Consider the following 20,586-nt stretch of genomic DNA (forward strand, 5'->3'; position numbering starts at 1 on the left):
TGAATGTTGAAGTTAAAGCTGATAGCCCTTCATAATTTTTGCTGCTTTAGAAAAGGAAAAGAAGCAGAATGAGAATAAGTAAAGGCAATTTCACCTTTGAATTTCTTCATCTTTGTATATTTGTCATAAATAACAGTTTAAATATCCTCTAAGGTTAATATTTTCTGATTTGATATGAAAGTACAGAAAAACATAATATATTCAGGCACAATATGAGGCAACAGAGACTGAAGCATCTTATTTGTAGCAAATTTTATTTTCAAATAACCATAAAAGGTATCCAATTACTCTTCAGGTTAATTTATAAGATCATGCAAAATGTAAACAGAAAGTTCCAAAAGAAAAAAACTTTCCTGACAATTCTAATATGTGAGGGAAAAGTACACAGAAATGCACACCAGGAACTTTCTACATATGGCTAATATCTGGATCTTTATTCTTGCTTGCTTTTTGTTATCTTAGCACAAGATAAAATGTAATGCAAAGAAGCAAAAATTAACCGAAAGGAAGAGAAACTTATTGATATGATACATAATAAGGGAGGGTTAACTATATTAATATTCACAGAGGAATGTTGCAAGTAGGGAGTGATGTTAGATGACATTATCTTATTCTGCAACACAGTTAAACAGAAATTTAGTTGTGGCAATAATGTTACTACTTACATCATATTCATAGACTTTTCCTTGAGTATCATGCACAGTTCTGAACTTTCCCTCTCCCAACCTCACCACCCCCCCAACTGCCAGGGAACCTCATAAAATAAAATGGAAATCTTCCCAGAGGGCATTTAAAATAATATTTTAAGTTAGAATTATAATTTATTTTTAAAATAAGGTAAATCATAATATTATTCTGAAAAAAAACTGTTGTGAGGGCAGAGCACTATTATTAAAATGTTTAAAATCAACAGTAAACCATTAAAAAACTTCCTATTTTTGACATTGGCTAGAAGCAGGGCTGTGGCTTTACATTAGAGGCATTTTATTTATTCTAATATTGAGAGTTTGTTCCCAATTACTAAAAACAGAAAACAGATCTAAAAGACCAATCCAGAGTTTATCTATATATATGGTTTCAAAGAAAATTCAATGATATTTCGTCAATTTGGACAAAGTCCTACTGTGCTTATGTGCTTATTTTGCCCTGTTGTGGAAGAGACTACAAAATGTAAAAGCTATTGAATGAGCTCAAGAGTACACGAACTCTCTACAAGTAGAGCTAGCTTTGTTTATAACATAGTTAAAATTTAAATAGCAAAACTTCATACAAAATTAGGTGTTTATATTTATTTTTTACAACAGTATTATCCCTAATATTCTCTTTAAGAGCCTAGAATGACACGATTCCAAATTTCCATTCCAGAGCTTCCCAGTTCTAATGATTTCCACCACAACATGCCTTGCAGTCACACTGCAACAGAAAATGAGATGATATTTATATGTGGCTAATAAAAAAACAATACTTTGACTCCCAAAAAAGGGTTATTATAAAAGAATGTGTGGTAGATTCCACTGGGATTTTGCTAAATAAAGCTATTTATGTTTTAGGTGATGAAAAATCACCTAAGTTTTAAAAGTATTTGCTTTGGGTCCTTTATTATGGAGTTTTATCCTTATTTGAGGTATCAAAAACCTACCCACTATGTAAGTCAGTATTAAGGTGGCTATTCAACCAAAGCACACAGACACTAACTCTCAGTGAAGCTTTTTGCCCAAGATCAATCTGCCAGAAGTTAGACTAACCCAGGCAACTGGGAGGTAGAAGCTATGAAAATTTAGTGTCCTGCTCTCAACTAAGAGGTCCACATTTTTCTATTCCACAACAAACAGTAAATGTGCAGTTGCCCAGACTCAAAGACTGCTTTACATCACAGTAAAGCACAATAGACCTTCCAGCTCTGCATCACACGCTTCCTCTTCCCACTCACATAATTAGTACTCCTTTCTCTCTCTCTCTCTCTCTCTCTTTTTTTTTTTTTTGGTTTTAAAAAATGTGCCTGTTTCAAATTTGTATTATTTTTTTCAGATGTCTAATTTCAGTTATGTTCTTTCCCTCTCTGGTCTCTTCCTGCATTTCACATACCAGACAAATATTTAAAGGTCTGTAAAACCAGGCGAAGTTCCAAAATACTTCTAAATGAAATTGCCATAGGTGACAGAACAGGGAAAGAAGGCAAGACTGTAGGGCAAAGATTTGAATAAACTGGCTGGAAATGCATTGGAAAATCTATTTAAGTTGCTATAGCTGTGGATGAGGTTTCAATGAGGCATAAACATTCAAGTTACTGACAAAACCAGCATGATTTGTGATCACTCAAAATAGTCTACTTGTCATGGTGCATTGCTTTTTTTTTATTAGTAAGTTGCTCTCTCTTCTTTAAAATTTTTTCTTTTTAGTATTCAGGAAGTGAAAGCATTTAAGAAAACATTCAAAATTCTGAGAATACATGTAAGTGAAATATTTAATGTCTGTCATTCATAAAAGTTACATCATTTACATAGGGTTCATTTGTATATAATAAAAATTTCATCATAATGAAAAATTTTCTGGGAAGTATATGTTAGTTTGTTTAACATATGCTTTGGATATACGGCTAAATAGGAATAGCTAAAATTTTATTCTTCAAATATTCCCTTTAACAATTAAAAAAACCTCATTCCTAAATATTTGTCTGTCTTTCCATTTGCTTTTTTGTTTGTAATAATCATATGTAACTTGAACTATGCAAAGATTGGATCTTTTTATAGTTCAGAATATATTTGTATACATCAATAAATTTGTTCATTGCATAGCAAACATGTAAACTCACATAGGATCTATAAATTTTACCCTAGTAATCTAAAAAAGTTGCTGAAATTTTACACAATAGTTTATTCTAAGGTTTATTTTGTTGTAATTTGGGTTCACTTTGTTTTTTAATACATGTGGCAATTGAATACAACAAATGAAAATAAGTCATGAAAAGGTAAAAACCAAGTAAGTAATTTTATCCTAGATTACCAGAATTTAATCTCACTATGCTGTTTGTATTTTTTCATTAGTATAACAAGTTGTAAATGTACTGTGCTGCCTCTTTAAGTGTTCAAAATTAATTTCAACAGCGTGTGTTTAACATAAAGTTAACTATGTTTGCATCAAATAAATGTTTATTAATGAAAGCTATTTATCATACAAGAAACAGCAAAGATAAGTCATCATACAGAGGTGTACACTAGAGGTGACATATGTAAAAGTGCATGCAGAGATTTCTGTTTAAAAAGGAAGTGATAAACAATAATGCTAAAATTACTGGGGTTTGATCCCTATACTCTTAAATGGGTGATAGCTTTTCTTTGAATTTACAGTTGGAAAATGCCATTAACAGGACTAATACACATTAGCAAGCAGGTGAAATGAATGTTTTGGACTTTATTTTACAACTATTTGTGCTTGACAAATGTGTGAAATTTTTTTCAATAATAATTTTTTTCAAATATGGGGTGGGCATATTACTGCCAGGTTGCTCTGGTTTTGTACATGGTTTATCTAATTTTGTTTAAACCACATAATTTTAGGCCTTCAGTTGTGTTAGACACCATAAAGAACACAAGATTCGTTAACATTCAGTAAATGACATTTAAGTCTCTCTCTCTCTCTTTTTTTTGGCTTAATAAATTTTTTAATGTATGATTATCATAACCTAATAGTGTCTTTGTCTTCACTGCAGTGGATTTCCGATCAAACTTTTCCCCTTCTTTTAATACTTTAGGGAATTTTCAAACGTCGGGATGTTTGGCTGTAATGCCCCAAGATTTGTTCTCCCTGAAAAAAATCATAGTGACAATTTATTAACTACAGAGCAACTTGGCTTTTAGGGGTCTGCAATTTCTATTTAGATTTACAAATATCCATTTGTGCTCAATAGACCTAACATGAAATCTTAATCATATTTAAGGTTTCGTTCCATGCAATTACTTTATATGCTAATTAGCCTTTTTATTCTAAAAATTGGACTGAGTCAAATCAGTGGGGCATTACTTTTGTTATAAGCAAATATATTCAAAGGTATTTCTAGGTTGAATTACATTGCATGTGCAACAATGTGTAACATTTCATATGAATCAGAAGTTTGGAAGTCTAAAAACTATTTGTATGTTTAAATATTTCTAACAATGTTGTATTACCATTTGAATAGCTTTTACCTATAGATGCTGGAACACACTAGTACGGTTAAAACTTAAATAAAACTGATGGGAAAGAAAACTCCTTAGATTCAAAATGGTTTATTCACACAAATTTAATAGGATATATCACAATTGTTTGGTCCATAAATATTTAGGGGAAATAGTTTCTATACAATGCATTTATCAATAAACAAAGAAACATGGACAATTTTGCTAGACCACTTACTGTACTATAAACACGAAGCTCAATATATAAGATTATTGAATTTATCAACTATATTTGAAAGAGTGCACAACTGCTTTCTATGACATGTTTGTCCCCTCTAACAGGATACACCATAAAAAGAGTTTCAGAAATAAGAGGTAAAACAGTACAAAACTAGTGAGGTGTTAAAAGGGCTTAAAACAGTTAATTTAACAAACAACACATATATCCTGATTTTTCACAAACTTACTTCCAAGTTATATCATAAGGCACATAGGAGAACTGAGTTATAATTAGTCTACTTAATAAAGTAGATCTATATAGTACCATATATTGTTCTGTCAAAGAACAAAATTTATAAGTGTCAATATTTTACCTGTAAAAGTGTATTAATAAGATCTCAGCCTTACCAAGGTTGTTTGGTCTGGTTAGTGGTAAATGCCCAAAATGTAATAGAAATATGAAAAGTCAAGATTTAAGCTCCATATAAGATGATAACCATACTTGCTAAATATATAATGGCAATCACACCTTTCTTCTGTTACAGTGTTAACTTATCTTCCATCATCTTTTTTTAAAAAATAAGCTACTTTCTGTGCTAATTTTCTAAAGACCCTGAGCAAAAGTTACAATAATGCACTTTAATGTGGGCAGTGAACTGTCAATATGTAACCACACATTTATACAGCCAGAAGGACACCTTTAAAATCTATTAAATAGCCACTTCGACCACCAAAGGAGATTTAAGGGGTCCAAAAAGTGGAAAATATGTGCAAAGTTATTCTTAACAATCCACTAAAGCAAGACATATATCTTGACTTCTTTTTTATTTTTTTAGGAAATCCACAATCTAATTGGTATTTAACTACAACAGAAGCGTAATAGATGAACATTCACCACTGCCCAGACCATTAAGATTTTAGCTTAAATTAAAAGAAAAAAATGCTACTGTAAACTAGGAAATATATTCAGATCAGCATCCACAAGGCTTCTGAGTTTATCTACTTTAAGACTAATAACTTCAAATCTCTAATATCAGAAAAATTATTTTCAATACATAAGTCAACCTATGTCAAAATAAAATAAAACAAAACAAAACCAATTGTTGGTATAAGTCTACCAGGCTGGGTATTTTAAACATTATTCATATAGAATGCCAGATACAATATCATGGTACAGCTGAAGCCAATTAATAGAGCTATTAATTAAATTATATTGATTTTTTTACTTCTTAAAACATTATATTTTGCTTATTTCCATTTTCCCTGGGAAAAAAAGTAACTAGAAAGAATGGTTTCCAAGCTATTGTTTTTAGCTTTAGGAGGTTAAAAGTATGGAATGTCAAAATCAATGCGGAATTTTCATGGATACATAGGGAGCTTAAGTATTTTTCAAATGTTGAAAAACAAATAACCAAGTAAAAAGTTTTTAGAGTTGTACACCACTAAGAGAAGGAAAAGTCACATTCCTGTAATAGATTTCTCACCTAATTAATCATTACTATTTAAAATGTCTGTAGTTAATGCTTTTATTTCATCATATTCCTCACTTGAATTAACAGTTCAGGTAAGAAATAGAAATACTAAAAACAAGTTTTCAGTTTTAAGATTTAAAAAATGTAACGTTTTCAAAACTCCATAATCACACATACAATTGCAAGATTTAAAAAGTAACTAATTAATTATCTGGTTCTTTATTAACCTAATCATTTAAGTGGGAATATGATTATTTGCCCATAATAATACCACTCTTTTTTCTTTTTTCTTCGAGATTCTGGAAATAAGTAACATACAATTTTAAGAGGCACTTATTAGAATTATTCAAAAACTCTCCTTACCAACTGAAAGACCTAATTAATTTTTTTAAATCCAAATACACTTTGTAGACAAAATATATTCACTTAAAGGAGACAATACTGTAAACTCATTTGCCAAGTGGCTGCAGATGCTACACACCAAGCTGTTATTTTTATTCCCCAAATATCTTGTGGGTTAGAAGGAAAAAAAAGTCTTGTAAATAATAAAATAATAATAATTAGAATAATAATAAAAAGAAGAGGAAGAATTTAAAAAATAAAAAAAAAAAAAACCAATGTTAGAAAAGGTTTGTTAAGGTAGTTTGTGAGGGGCTTCCGGATTCGTGGCTGTCCATGTTAGAGGTCACGGATGTCACTACAGTGATAGTGGGATTGGTCAGGTCTGTTAAAGTGGTCGCAGTGCCGGGTGGAGTGAGAGCTCCGCTGTCTGCTGAGGGCGGGGCCGGAAGCGACGTGCCGTCAGCTTTATCAACACCCCCATTCTCCTGCCGCAAAAGGTTCCTTCTGAATTTGGCTCGTGCGTTTTGGAACCAAACCTGCAAACCAATCCCAATTGATTTCTTTACCGATGTTCATTTTTATATTTCTTTTCTTTCTCTCTCACTTTTTCTTTTTTTCTTTTTCTTTCTTTCTTTTTTTTTTTTTTTTGATATAGGTTTCTCCTTTTAAATATAATTGTTTGTTTTTCTTAGGAGGAAAGGGGCTTTTTTTCTTTTCTTTTAAAACAGAGTTATTCAAGTAACACTACGGATTTATTCTCTCTCAACTGCACTTATTCCACCCTGTAGCATTAACAAGTGCCACTTGGAACAACTGATGCTTAAGTGGATATACCATGGAAATGAACACATGGTGATAAAAAGGGGGAAATACACGGTGATTCCTCAACTGTTATCTTTTGAGAAGGGGTAGAAGCAGGGCCATTGAAAGTATGGCAAAGTAAGAATCACTCATATGAAATGGACATCACTGAAACAGACTTCAAGCCATTCGTGAGCCCAACACACGGTATATATTCTTCACATAGAAAAAACTCCCAGGGCCACAGACCTCAAACAGCCTGAAACTGTTCAGCAGAATTTAAAATGCCTGCTATTTGTCACCAAGAAGTGAGAGAAGATCACAGGTGACTCACAGCAACCTATCATAATTTCATTAGTTATATGTTCTTGCCATGATGAGTTTAGGAAATCAATTGGACAGCAGAACTAACTTCCAGTATTTTGTTTTTAATTATGGTTTGTTAAGGCAGGAAAATACTTGCTCCAATTGGTTGCTGAAACACTAACCATACTTTTGGCTTTTCAGGAGTGGAAAAAAGGTTCCACCTGAATTTAGAAGGTGAGTGAGGCTGCCAAAAGTTTGCCGAGTTAAGGCAGTGCCAACAGGTCCCTCTCAAGTCCGTGCACTGAGCATAATATTAATGGAAATCGATAAAGCCACGGCCTGTGCAAATAACATCACTCGCATTTGCACAGCAGTGAGACAAGCTGTGCTGCCTTTGGAGGGCCCATCTCCACATATGTAGAGAGAATGTGGCTGTATTTAAAAAGACCCTGGGTCTCTGTTTGGGCACCCTCCAGGAAGCCCCTGCAAAATCTCAGAACACCCTCTAGGGAGATAGCTAAGATAAACTAGTAAGAAGCAATATAGGAAATATCTGCGTCACTCTAACCAGGGAAGAGCACTATTTTTACTGGGAAGGGGAAGGGAAATGTATGCACAGTCAATGATGCACGTGTCTTACCTGCAAAACTCTTTTGGTCAGACCTGTTTTCTGGGCAAGCTGCTTGAGGTCCTTGGCATCCGGGTTGTGGTTGATGGCAAAGTAGGATTTCATGGTCCGGAGCTGGTGATGCTTGAAAGAGGTTCGCATGCGCTTGGTCTTCTGCGAGGGTGGATAAGGCTGCTGGTCCCGGTCCAAGTGGTCTGCCTCATTCTCATTACAACCTGTTGCAGTAACAGTGAACAAACAACTGCTCAGTGGAAATTCTTGCATTAGCTGACATGATGGCAGGCTGTATGACACTGCTATGGTAATAAAGCAGCAGTGAAAAAGGTTGTCAACCCAATTATGAGTAGTATCTAGACAAAAAGAAAGAAGATAATTGCTAAAGTAAGCTGAACTCTTCTGTTAATGTAGACACAACCAAAGTTTATTCAATAGAAAAATATTGGTTAAATCCTCTCTTTTGTTTAATGGTTGCTAGAAGAATTTGAGAATATGAACAAACCCTAAGTAGTAAGGTGGGAGTGAGAGAGACCTACGAGAGTGAGAAGAAGAAACCCTTTTCTAATATAGTTATTTGTACCAGCTCCCCACTGCCCACACTCACAGTGTTTTAAGACTCTACCTTTTGTCTATATTTCTGGAATGAGACACACTGTCTGAAGGTATTGCTTTTTGTCATGAGACGTAGAGAAACAAGTATTACTACTCCCTCAAGTCTGAAAGTTTCTGAGAGCCCACCAACTAAGGAAGCATCTAGGTCAATTCTAAGGGTTAGCCTTTTCTCATATTCCTAGAGCTCTGTCAGTCAGGAAAATGTTAGAAAAGGCTGAAAAAGGAGGAGAAGTTAGAAATTTAAAATTTGTGAATTTCTTATGTAAACATAAGAATATTATTTGTTTCAGCTTTTAGCTATGACTGGTTAACACAGGGCTATACCAGAAAGAAAATATTTTTCCCCTGGAGTGATTTTAATAAATATTTCTGAAAGAGAATGAGCCCAGACTTCCCTTCACACGGTTCACGCCTGAAGCGCTCCCCACAGCTCACAGTTGAGAGATACTGATGGTGCTTATTTCTAGGCTCAGATCTTAGTCCCTTTTGCTCCAGATGTGTGTGAGTGGGATGTGAGCTGTGCCCCTGGCTGGCCTGGCAGAGAGAGGGCGGCATTTTCTCTTCCCTTACAAAGACTTTCTTAGCACCAAGGGCAAAACAACCCAGTCTTTGAAACCAGCCAGAAAGTCATTATCCCCAGGATGTAAAGCTACACTTTTAAAGGGTCATTTCCAAGAATCTACTGGCTCTGCATAGGAAATACAATTGTAAAATGAAAACATTTTGTGAAATATTTACACAACCAACTTCAGCCAACTTCACAAATTAAAGAGCATGGCAATTTTATTTCTTTAAATTCTTCCTTCAGATAGTTATATAAATTTAGATCTGATCATCCTGCTTTGTACTGCTTTATAATAGAAAATCTAAAACCAACCTGATCATGTCATTCCAGGGAGAAAGAAACCTGAATCTTAAAAAAGGGAGGCATCCCTTAATGTGAGCTCTTCCAATCTGCTTAATAAAATGTTCTGCTTAATACAATGTTATCTGCCTGCTAGGCTCTGTTTAGAATTACTTTTTAAAAAATATTCAGCAAATCAGCATATTTACAGAAAGACAGAAGTTTTGTAGTCATCACCCAAGAAGGCAGCCACATATAAAACTCACTTAACAAGAAATTCTTCCTAATGTAAAAAGACTAGACACAAACAAATGTCTCCTTTGTTTGTATTTCCATAAGACGCATAAGTAGGAGGACACACTTGGCAAAAGAACAGGTGAGTTCATTGAGGGAACTGACTATACCATATTCAACTTTGAATTGATTCCCTGAGTCAAACACAGGGGTAGGAGCTCAAGAAGCATTCAATCAAGATGTTGGGCCCTTTGTTCATCAGTAAATTACAAGTGAGTATTAATGCGAAATTAAATCAACTTGAAGTGGAATCCAAGTCAGATATATACATTCGAATGTAAAACATAGGCTTCCTAAACTCCACCAGAAAGGCTACCATATGTCCAGAGATAACAGAACGAGTATGCATTACATTTTATCCTATTTTGGCCCAGTGGGGATATGTCAAGTTCAAATATTCTACAGAATTGCACTTTCATATCCTCAAATGGATGAAACAGCATCTCTATGACCTACTATAAAACTATACTTATCTCCAGTAAACTCAGCCATATTTCATAACCAGATTATAAATATACCCACAAAAAATAGTCAAAGGGGCACACGTTAGTCATCGGAGGGTTCTTCAACTCAGATTTCTTTCCTATCATATGTAACATATAACCTTTCCTGAACAATACATCAAATTGAATTTCACACTTGGGACAGAGGACTTGGTGTTTAAATAATGCCCTTGGCCATCTTTCCCCCACTCCACACCAAGGCAATATATAGAAATGAATATGATTCCCAACCTGACTATATAATCATTAGTTCTTAAAATGAAATTTATGAAAAATAATTGTAGTAAGATTTAATGAAATGGCTTCCCTGAAAACGCACTCTATATCCATTATTGCTGATTAAAAACTCAGCAGAGCCTTTTAGTGTGTTAAATACAGTTATAGGCCCTGTTTCCACATAAAATACACAATCCAATATGTAAGGAGATAGCTCGTTGGGTCTTTATTAAACAGATATTACTATATATGATTTTCCTGTGACTGTTATATTATGCAACTTATTAGAGAAAGCTATTTCTTCTACAGAGTAACAGTGCATTATCTGATATTATTTATGTTTAACTACACATGCATTATATAAACTTGCAAATAACTGTTTCTCCAAGGCCTATTGCTAAAGCTGTAGGGGATTCCCCCACTCCCCGAATTATGAGATGAAATGATAACTCTTAAAACTGTCTTAAATATCTACCTGTCAGTTCACATCCAGTATTATAAGTTAATGAGAAGATCTAAGTATTTTATTTCCAGTCACTTATGCGATGGTCACCCATCCTAAAGTGAGTGTCGCTGTGAAGGTATGTAACCTTCTGAGAATGAAGTGATCCCTGGAAGACCACTAGGGGTCAGTGCCAGGCTAATTTAACCACCAGGAGCCTTAAAAGTTTGGATAGGAAGAAAGGGCTTAAGGAAAGGATATTTTGAGAAGTGGCAAAAGTTTAATCTCTCAATTAATGTTTAAATTACACAAATAAGAGCTTCCTATCCTAAACTAAATCTTCTTCTCATCCCTAGAGGGCTTTATTTCAAGCTAGCATTTCAGGTAAACTTTCCATGTCTCTTTCTAAAATATTTGCCTGATTAATTTGCACAGAGGTATAAACGAAACTAGGGACATTCTCATTAAAAGGCATTTGTCCTATCAAGCACTAGCTGGACTTTGCCAAGTTTCACATCTTCTCTGAGATTATTTGAATCACAAACATGTTTTCTGCACATTTTGAAAACATATTGTGTAAATTATACTTAGTTTAGTATCAACCTTACCCTTTATGAGACTTGTTTACATTTAATGTTTACATTTAATGAAAGATAGCAAGACAAAATCCAAAGAAGGCTAAAATAATGAGTTAAAACTGGATTTATTTTATTTTTTACATTTTAACGTGTGTTTAATTTGCTGAAGGGTTTCTTTCCCTAGTTTTGGAACAAAGTGGCATCAGATTCGCAAGCACTGTTTTAAATGATGGCCTGATTTCTGGTCAGGCATCTTCAAACCAATTCCCATAGATAATTTTAACCTGATCTTTAAAATATGTATACTATTGAATAGTATCTCTGGGAAAAGTCCAGAAAGGATGGAGTAGATGTTAACTAAGAGGCATCCAGTTTGTAGTGGTGCGAGGTACAAACTCTTCGGGCTAAGGGGGCCTAAGCAATTTTTCCCTCCTTTGGGACCAAGACAAAAGCGACCTTCTCCACAACAACTTGTAGCAGCATTAATTTGCAAACTAAAGACCTAAGTGGCTCAGAAGGATTCTTTTATTCTCCTTAAAAATAAATTTGTACTCTCTAGTTATTTTCAGAGAAGTAAAAGAATCTAAATTCTACTGTTCTTAAAGCTCCTTGGATCTAACATGAAGATCCAAGGCGAAATCAAATTTAGCTAATTAGATTAAATAAACAATCAAAAAGTCAGGCTTGCCTACTATTTGGCTAGAAATCTTCACTCTTCTGGACTTTATCCGGGCTGAGAGATCCTTTCTTTCCAAAAAAACCTCACTAGTTTGTGTATGAGTGGCTTGCTTTCTCTCTCTCTCTCTCTCTCTCTCTCTCTCTCTCTCGGGAATTAGGGCTTTGGTGAGTGGCTTGAGATTCCAATGTCACCTTCTATTAATAAAGAACAATTAGTGCCCTGCCTGCCCTGCCCTGGGGACCACGCATCAAAGAAGATGAAGTAAGCATGCTGGGCAAAGTGGCCCCTAACCAAATCTCCTGCCCCAGCACAGCAGGGGCCAGTGTGAGGGCATGGCCACTACTGAGGGTTGCCAAAACCCGGGGCTTCGCCCGCTGCCCTCACACAGATTGACCGACCCTGGTGAGATTTGCAGTGAGCTGGCAGGTCCTTTTCTTTTCGTCCAGCAGCCCTGGTATGAACCCCCTAGGGACAAGTGCTGCCGCACAGTGTTCCCCATTGCTCCCCATTCTCCCTGCAAGGCCACCCGCTGTGCTTGCCCATAAAGGATTCTCCTCTTCAGTTAGATCAGTCGGTAGAGAACCCCAGGAGAGAGCCTAACGGAGGTCTGAGACAGCGGCCACTCATCCTGTGTGGGTTCCCCTGAAAACTCTAAACTCAGAGCAGGATTCTTAGCTTCACATTCACACTGGCTGTGTAATCTTGGGCAAATCACTTAACTGGCTGGACACTGTTCTTCACCATTGACTAGCAATGTCAGGCACCATACCAGGCCCTGGGAACTGGAAGAGAAAAACAGGCAAGATCCCGTGCTCTGAGATGCCCATGCTTGGTATCTGAGGGCATTCATAGTAATAGAGTGGGGTTGCCATAATAAGGTCCTCAAGGTTCCTTCCAACAGAATGGTCTCCCCTGTCCTGAGTGTCAGTCTGCTGAGATTCTCAGCCAGGTGTGGGCCAGGGCACTGAAAGCCAAAGCAGTTAAGGTCCTTAGGCTCCCCAAAAGTTCGCCAGGGCTTTCTAAAACCTCTTTTTTCCAGTGATTGGGACTCACCAGAATAGCTTCTGTTCTGCTCAGAGTTAGATTATCATCTGCAGAGCCGATCACCATCCTCACCTGGAGGATGGGGAGTGGGGGCAGGCTACCAACAATGGGAAACTGCTGCATGTGAGAGATTGATACATGATAGGCGCGTCCCCCAAAGCAAGGAAGAATGTGTTCTTGACTTGTTGTCTGCATGTTGTTTTTAATGAAGAGAGAAGGTGGTTGAGTATAGATGAATGGCCTGAGATACCACTAAGCCTCTTCAGGAGGCCTGACCTGGAGGTACTTTCAGTTCCAGGGGTCTGGATGTCTGGATGGTCTATCACACCGGGAATGAGACGGCTGGTTGAATATCCTGGCTTAGGAAAGACACAGGCTAGCTCAGCTGTGGAGAGTGATTCCCACCCCTACAACTGCTTTTTGCCAAGATCAGGGATTAGGTTTTTCAACACTCTTGCCAACTGTGTTCCTGATTAACTTTGGGCTGGTGACCACAGCCTCTGACCCTCTAGACAGACTAGGGTTGGGCTCTGTAGACTTTTTTTTTTTTCTTCAGTATTTAGGAAACCTCCTACAGGATCTATAATTTGGCCTCCACAAAGAAATTGCCCTGGGGCTGTTTTGCTCCAACTGAGAGCCAGAAACTAATGGGCTCATTAACTAATGGGCAACAAGGATTTGGCTCTGCCTGTTTGGGGAAAGTCACTACAGCCCCATAGTTATGAATGTGTTTTTTGCCACAACCTAAATAAAGTGCTGCCTCTCCCTCCCTTCCCCCCTCCTCCTCCCTCTCTCCCTTCCTTCAGAGTGAGAGGGAGTTGCAGTGAGAACAGAGGCATTGGGCAAAACACACTCTTGCAGCAAGACTTTGGACGGGGAAGGAGCTCTACGAATTTTCCTCAGGGAGGCCGGGGCTGCGCCGGGGGTGAGGACAGGGGGCACACCTGAGTTGTAATTGACGATGTCCACTCCCAGCGCTGGGCTCTTCCGCTTCCGGGGCCGCCCTTTCTGCACGGTGCCCGTACCGTTGAAGTAAGGCAGGGCCAGGCCGCCGCTCTTGGCCGCCAGCTCCGTGTAGCTCAGCTGCGGTGGATACTCTCCTTGCAAGAGGGTCTCGAAGTGGGCGCGGCAGTACACCAGGCTGTCCTTCATGCCGAAATGGTCGCCCGTGGTCAGAGTCTTGTTGCAAGTGGAGCAGGTGAAGCAGCTCAGGTGGTAGACAGAGTCTCGGGCGCGCATGACCATCTCCGAGGCGGAAATGCCAAGGTGGCAGCGGGCACATCTCTGCACAGAGAACCTTCTGGAAGGAAACAGTTGAGTCAGGGCGCTAGTTGAAGCAAGGCAGAGCCATATCCCACCCGCGACACCTGGGTTTGGTCTGCAGTGGCCTGAGACTGGGACCTGGGAGGGTTCCAGGGGGACAGGAGAGTAGGCATTTATTTTATTTGCTCATCGACCTTTTCTGATAAACCAAGACAAAGGATCTTTACATTAAAGTCAGAAGAATCGGGCAACTAAGGCTTAGTTTTCTTCTCTGTAAAGTGAAAATTTAAAACATTTTAAAAAATTTAAAAAAGCAAACCACTAGTTAGCTCTAGCTAACTCACAGTACTAGAATATTAAATTGCCATGCCAAGTGAAAACACTTAATCAATTACAAAACATATGAATGAAAGAAGATATAATTATTCCTGGATGTGCGCGGGTGTGGGAAAGCATGCGGACACAGTCCTGGAAAATGACCATTTTGTAAAGGAAAGGTTATTATTTTTTTAACCATTTATCTTGCTTGGGCTGAGAGCGGAACTAGGTCACCTGCACTTAGTCCTGTCTTTCCCAATCCAGAAATATAACTGAGAAGAATCAATAAAGGCGCCTGCTGCTGAGTTTTCTCCAATCTGGCGGGCATGGTTGTAACTAGCGATAAAAGGAACCCGGAACTGAGTGGCTTGGGTTTTGGCAATGGCATTTATTCCTTTTCATAGTCATTTACAGAGTCTCCTGCCACCTGCGAAAACCTAACACTCTGTTGCTGCTGCCCGAGCCACTAGTTCAGTTTCAAGGCGCAGAACTTGCCCAATTCGTAGCAAGCGGAAAACAAACACCCAATCAAGTCTCGGTAGACGGAGACCACGTCCATTTACTCTTCCCCAGATTTCCCCAAGTTCCGCCAGCCAAGCTGAGAAGTGATGGGAGTGCGTGGTATTCGCTGATAAAGCTCTAGACTTTTAATGTCCCTCCCACCCACCCTCACCGTCGGTCAGGGAGATTACAGCTTGAAGGCATATGCAGTGGGTTTCCCTGGTCTCCGAAATGATAACCGCACCCGGAATGGGGCAAAAAGTAGGGGACGGAGAGGGGATTCCGGGCTCAGGCAGATGGCCCCTCCAGGTGTACTCGGGCGTAGGAAGTGGGGGTGTAGGGGAGTACCTGTAGTAATCCTCCTTGCAGTAAATGCTACCGTCCTTGGCAAAGCAGGTGAGCTCGGACTCGAGGGCCAGCTTACATTCACAGCACTTCAGGCATCTCAGATGCCACTGTTTGTCCACAGCCAGCAGATAGTACCTGTCCGAGATCTTGCCCCCGCAGCCGGCGCACAGGGCGGGCTTCTCCGGGCTGAGCGGGGGCATGCCCTGCAAAGAAAGCACACCACAAGGCTGAGGAGGGCGCGCGGTGTAGCCGCACGACGCGGGGTTCTCCCCCAGGCAGACCAAGCCCAGGGTGTGCAGGGAGAGCGGCAGGGGCCAGGGTCCACTGCACAAAGGCAAAAGTCAGGGGAAACATTTGTGATTTCTCTCTTTGCGGCCCGCTTGCTTTCTTCCGTGTCTGCCTGAACCGGCGTTCGCGTCCTCCCGGGACGATTAACCTAAAGACATCCCAGCCATCCGGAGCCTTGCTTAAAAAGGACTAGGAGAATATTGACTACAGTTTGGTGATCGTTTCCGAATTCAAATAATTACAAGCTAAAAATTGTGGTTTTCGACGCACACAAAATAAAACAACGGAAATGATAGGGGAGTGAAAAGGAAATTTCAACGAGCACAGGTTATTTTTAAACAAAAAATATTACAGTTCGATTTCTCTAAATTCTTATAAGCAGCATTGAAATCAAAAGCAAAGGGGAGATTATTGGACCTGTGCTCATAATTTGGTCGACTTTGTTTTGATTGAGATATATTTGGCAGACCCTGCTGTTCCCTAATTTTCAGGGCTATTGGTCCCGTTCCCAATAAATGTGTAAAGTGGCTGTTCCCAAAGAGGGTCCGCTGTCCAGCCCGCTCTATACAGTCCCCTCTTTCCCTAGCATCAACAGGCGTACTGAGACCTTTGTCTTGAAAATCTGTTTAGTGCCCAAGTTATGCTTCCCTCTGGGTCCCACTGACCCGACTCGGGATGCCCCAGTGGCCCCACCTTGAGGAGCCCAGCCCCGCTGCAAAATTTGGGTTTGGGTTGCTACTATTTGTTTTTAAAAGTGATGACCAGAAAAAGGGAAAAGGAGTTAACCTCCGGACATTTCCCTCACGACTAGCAGAAATGGGTTGATCTTCCCCACGAAACTTCAGCGGGCCTGAAAAAGTAAAGTTTAGCCCTTTACTCCGACCAGGGGCCCCGGCACTGAATGAGTGTTAGAAATATAGACACGTTCACCAGTTGGGCTACTTGGCCGGACCCAAAACCCAGCTGATAAGGGCTAGAGCAGTCTCCTGATTAGTTTGGGCTACAAGTCCTACTGTGGTACCAAAGGATCTACACAGCTATGTTTGGCCGAAATAATTTCCGGAGACTTCTGTAGTCCCCCCCCCGTTAGTAATCTGGAAAGGGAAGCGCTTAGATAAGTAATTAGTTTTCTTTATTAAGAGGACATGACTTTATTATTATGGATAGTAGAAACAGTGGTAGTTGATTAGCTTGTTTAAGGGTTGGTTATAAAGTTCATGCGTTTCGACTGGGTGCCGCGCTCCTCCGTATGTTTTATTTGATTTCCCCCTACACATGACACCCGCCCGGTCCTGGCGCTAAACGTAGTGCTGTCTCCTTAGAGGGACTGAGTCGGGATGCCAGAAACCCTGAGATTCTCTCGGTTAGGGGTCCCAAGCCCCGAGCGTCTAGAGAACTGGAAATGACCCAGTCGCGTCCGAATCTACTCCACAGGTCCGGTCATCAGGCCCAGAGACTAAGGCCACCTGGGCTCCTGCTTGGCTCGGACGCCTCGGCAGCGCGCCGTCCTCCTATTGCTTGCGCCCAGCTTGCCCTCGGAGCTGCGGATCCTCGCCGGGGAGACGCCTGCCCCGGAATCAAGGGAACCTTGAGGTCTGTAGAAGAGAATGCCACCACCCCCCACCCCACCTCCTCCCAGTTCCTCTCCCTGCTCTTTCGGAATCAGCTGCGACAGAGGATAGCCAGCTGCAGACATTTCGATTCAGAAAAACGACCGTTTCTTAGCCCTGTAGGCATAGGTGGACGGGAGAAAACTCACCCGCCACCCTCAAGCGGACGTCTCTACGACCCGCCGCCCCCGTTCTCCACCGGCCAGGGAGTCGGCTTGGTTTAACAGAGGGCGCAGGGGTGCCCGGCTACCGCCGCGGCGGAGCCCTTCCTTACCGCGTCGCGGCCGTTGAGCTGGGCGCCTTTGGCCAGACGGGCCTCAGTCTTGGATCTGCGCTCCATCTCCTCCATGATGCCTTGGATGTGGCCTCCGGAGATCCCGTGAAAGAGCATGGCTGGGGGGCGGAAAGGACACGAGTTGTCTTCTGCTCGGCACCCCACTATTTCCATATACACACGCCCGGGGCTTTCAGCTCATCCGAGTGAAGGAGGCAAGGGACCAGAGAGGGCTGCCCTGTAGGAGCGCAGAGACGCTCGAGGATGGAGGGAAAGAGGGAGAGAAAGGAGGAGAAGAAGCAGACGGAGTGGAAATCGGTCTGCTTGGGGGGCCGAGGGGAAGCAAAAAGAACTGGGAAGAGTTGGGGGGAAGCCTCAGCGGCTCCCTGAAGGAGATGTGCAGAAAACAAACAATTCGGGCGGAGGGAAAAAGAGGCGTAGAAGGCGAATCTTACTGCTCTGAGAGATCGAGTTACTAATGGGAAACAACTGCAGCGGGGGGAGGAAAACAAAATCTGGTGAAGAAAGAAAATAGTTTTGAACACAAAGAAAGAAAAAGACGTGCTATTTTCAGCGTTCCCTGGCTGCTTGCAAGTTCCCAGTGCCTGTAGATTGGGTTGGGGACTGCTCCTGCCTGAGCTGTGTCCAATTTGTTAAGAGACTAAAGCCAGCCCATTTTTGATAATTTAGTAGGAGGAGTTCTCTCCCCGGAGCTGCCACGGATTTTTATTCAGACAACAAAGACCTGTCATACTCCTCTCAACCCCCTGGTGATGGGCAAGCAGGACAAACATTACAAAGGGGTGGGGGGATAGAGAGCGGGGAGGCAGGAGGAGGGGGCATTTACCTCCCCACAAAACACACACGCGCGCGCGCGCGCACACACACACACACACACACACACACACATCCTTCCAAGAGTTCCCAGCAGTCATGTTTTAAAGGGGAAAAGGAGCTCTTGTTGTCCCCGCCCTGTTGCAGAAGGCCTAGAACCCGCCTATTTGATCCGAGTTCAAGATCAGACCTTGGCTCAGGACACACAGAATAACAACTTCAAACTTTGGATTTCCTCCTTGTGGACTTTTTCATCCCCAGCCTGCAGGACTGTCACCCGAAATGCATAAATATTGAGCAGAAATGTAAGCAATTTACTGAGGTGGAGATAATGCTGGTTCCTCTCCTCCCCATCCCATCTTCCTCAATCCACTTTTAAAAGCAGCTGTCTGACAATTCATCTCTTTGCCTCACCTTCTTGAGGGCCGGAGACCCTACTAGATGCTGGCTTCATCCGAAGTGGAGAGGGCGTTTGGAGCGTCTGCATTTCTCAGGGTTACTTTTGGCAAAACAATTTTCTTTGAGAAAATTAGAGTGTAGGGGACAGGGCATGGACCTGTACACACGGGTACGCAATTGCGCCTTGGCCATAGGGCGGCTTATTCTCTTCCCCGGTTCAGGTTTGAAGGAAGGCTGCCGGAGATTCTAATGTCTCATTTGAAGCTTGCCAATATGGGAAGCGACTTGCGGACTCCCGGGAGCTTGGCGCCTGCCCCCGCAGGACTGGGCGCTAGCCCCATCGCGTGCTGCTCCCACTACCCTGGCAGGACAGAGGACTTGTAAAACTGGGCGCACCCGCCCACTCAGAAGGGTGTGAAAGGGACTCTTTGCCGTGGAGGAGGGGAAGGTGAGAACTGACAAGCAGAATGGCAGACCTGCTCCTCACAAGAGGTGGGATTGTTCTGTCGCCCTCTGTTCTCGGCAGCGGCGGCCCCTCCCCGGCCCGATTAAACAGTGTCCACAATACTCTGATATTGTCGATTCATTCAAACGGCCAGAGGCCCCCTAGGAGTCCGAAGCACAGCGCTGCGGCAGGAACCAACGCGGCTTTACCCAGAGAGGAGGACGCGCCGGCCGCTCTCTGTTCCTTCCGTCCCCTTCGTCAGCCTGCGCTCCCCACTACTTCCCGCCGCCTTTCCCAGGACTGCGGTGCCTGTGTCCTGGCACATCCTAGATACCTCACAAGAGCCGCCCGGCCGCAGACCCGCTTCCCTCCGCCCGGGGGAGCCCGACCGGGAACTGTGGCCAAAGCTAGAAGGACGACGGGAGAAAAGCCAGGGAGAGAGGGAGAGAGGGAAGAAGGAAAGAAAAAAAGAAGTGAGAGGATGAGAAGAAGGGGAAGGAAGGAAGGCAGAAATAAAGCGAGGGAGGAAACGACCCCTGGTGCAGCAGCCTGACTTCCTGTCCCAAAGCGTTGTCTTCTGAGGCTCCTGGAGTGACCTCTTCCATGAAACTCAAGACACTACTGCTTCCCCTCCTTTTTTCTCAGGGTCAAAAATAATGTTATTTGCAGACTGGACGCAGTTTAGGTCCTCCGGGTGCCAAAATGCAGCTCATAAAACACAATTTCACACAAAAATGAAGCCAATCAAGTGAACTAAGCTGGAGACATCCCCCTCTTCCTTACTTTGGCAGCTATACCTGACAGCAGGGCTGCTATTTACTGTAAGTAATGTAATTAGCCCCTTTGGATGGGAATCAATGAGCTTTTCAAACCCACGTGCACACAAGAAGGGCCCTGAGGAGGGGCTGGGGGCAGCAGTCCTTTCAGAGACAGCAGGTCCTCTCACAAAGGGGCAGATTGCCTTCACACAAGTCAGAGGCTAAACTGGCTCAGAGCTGGAGGAGGAGAGGGAGAAAGAGGAGGAGGAGGAGGAGTCTCTGAGAAGTCCCCTCAGTCAATTCACCCAAGGAAGCTCCAAGCAAAAAGTAAATACAGGACTTCAACCTACTTTGTCTAGTTTCTGTGCTAAAACCTCTCCCAACCCCCAAATGGGGGTGTTTGAAATTAGGTTTGGT

The 20,586-nt window shown here is 41.5% G+C and overlaps 1 protein-coding gene across 2 annotated transcripts; it reads right to left on the bottom strand.

Annotated features, from left to right (window-relative positions):
- Positions 1-235: 235 nt before the first annotated feature.
- On the bottom strand, positions 236-19,120 carry LHX9 (LIM homeobox 9). Of its 2 annotated transcripts, XM_009440369.5 has the most exons (6): positions 18,982-19,120; positions 17,734-17,852; positions 15,562-15,764; positions 14,076-14,431; positions 7,935-8,137; positions 1,989-3,804 (listed from the first exon to the last, which is right to left on the bottom strand). In XM_009440369.5, exons 1-6 carry the CDS (start codon positions 19,052-19,054, stop codon positions 3,748-3,750), a joined length of 1,011 nt encoding a protein of 336 aa, XP_009438644.2. In that variant the 5' UTR covers positions 19,055-19,120; the 3' UTR covers positions 1,989-3,747. The 2 variants fall into 2 exon arrangements, with proteins under 2 accessions (XP_009438630.1, XP_009438644.2); XM_009440355.5 differs by lacking the exon at positions 18,982-19,120 and having other exon boundaries at positions 236-6,723; positions 17,734-18,359.
- Positions 19,121-20,586: the final 1,466 nt, after the last annotated feature.

The sequence above is a fragment of the Pan troglodytes genome, chromosome 1 (genome assembly GCF_028858775.2).
Source record: "Pan troglodytes isolate AG18354 chromosome 1, NHGRI_mPanTro3-v2.0_pri, whole genome shotgun sequence".
Classification (NCBI taxonomy): Eukaryota; Metazoa; Chordata; class Mammalia; order Primates; family Hominidae; genus Pan; species Pan troglodytes.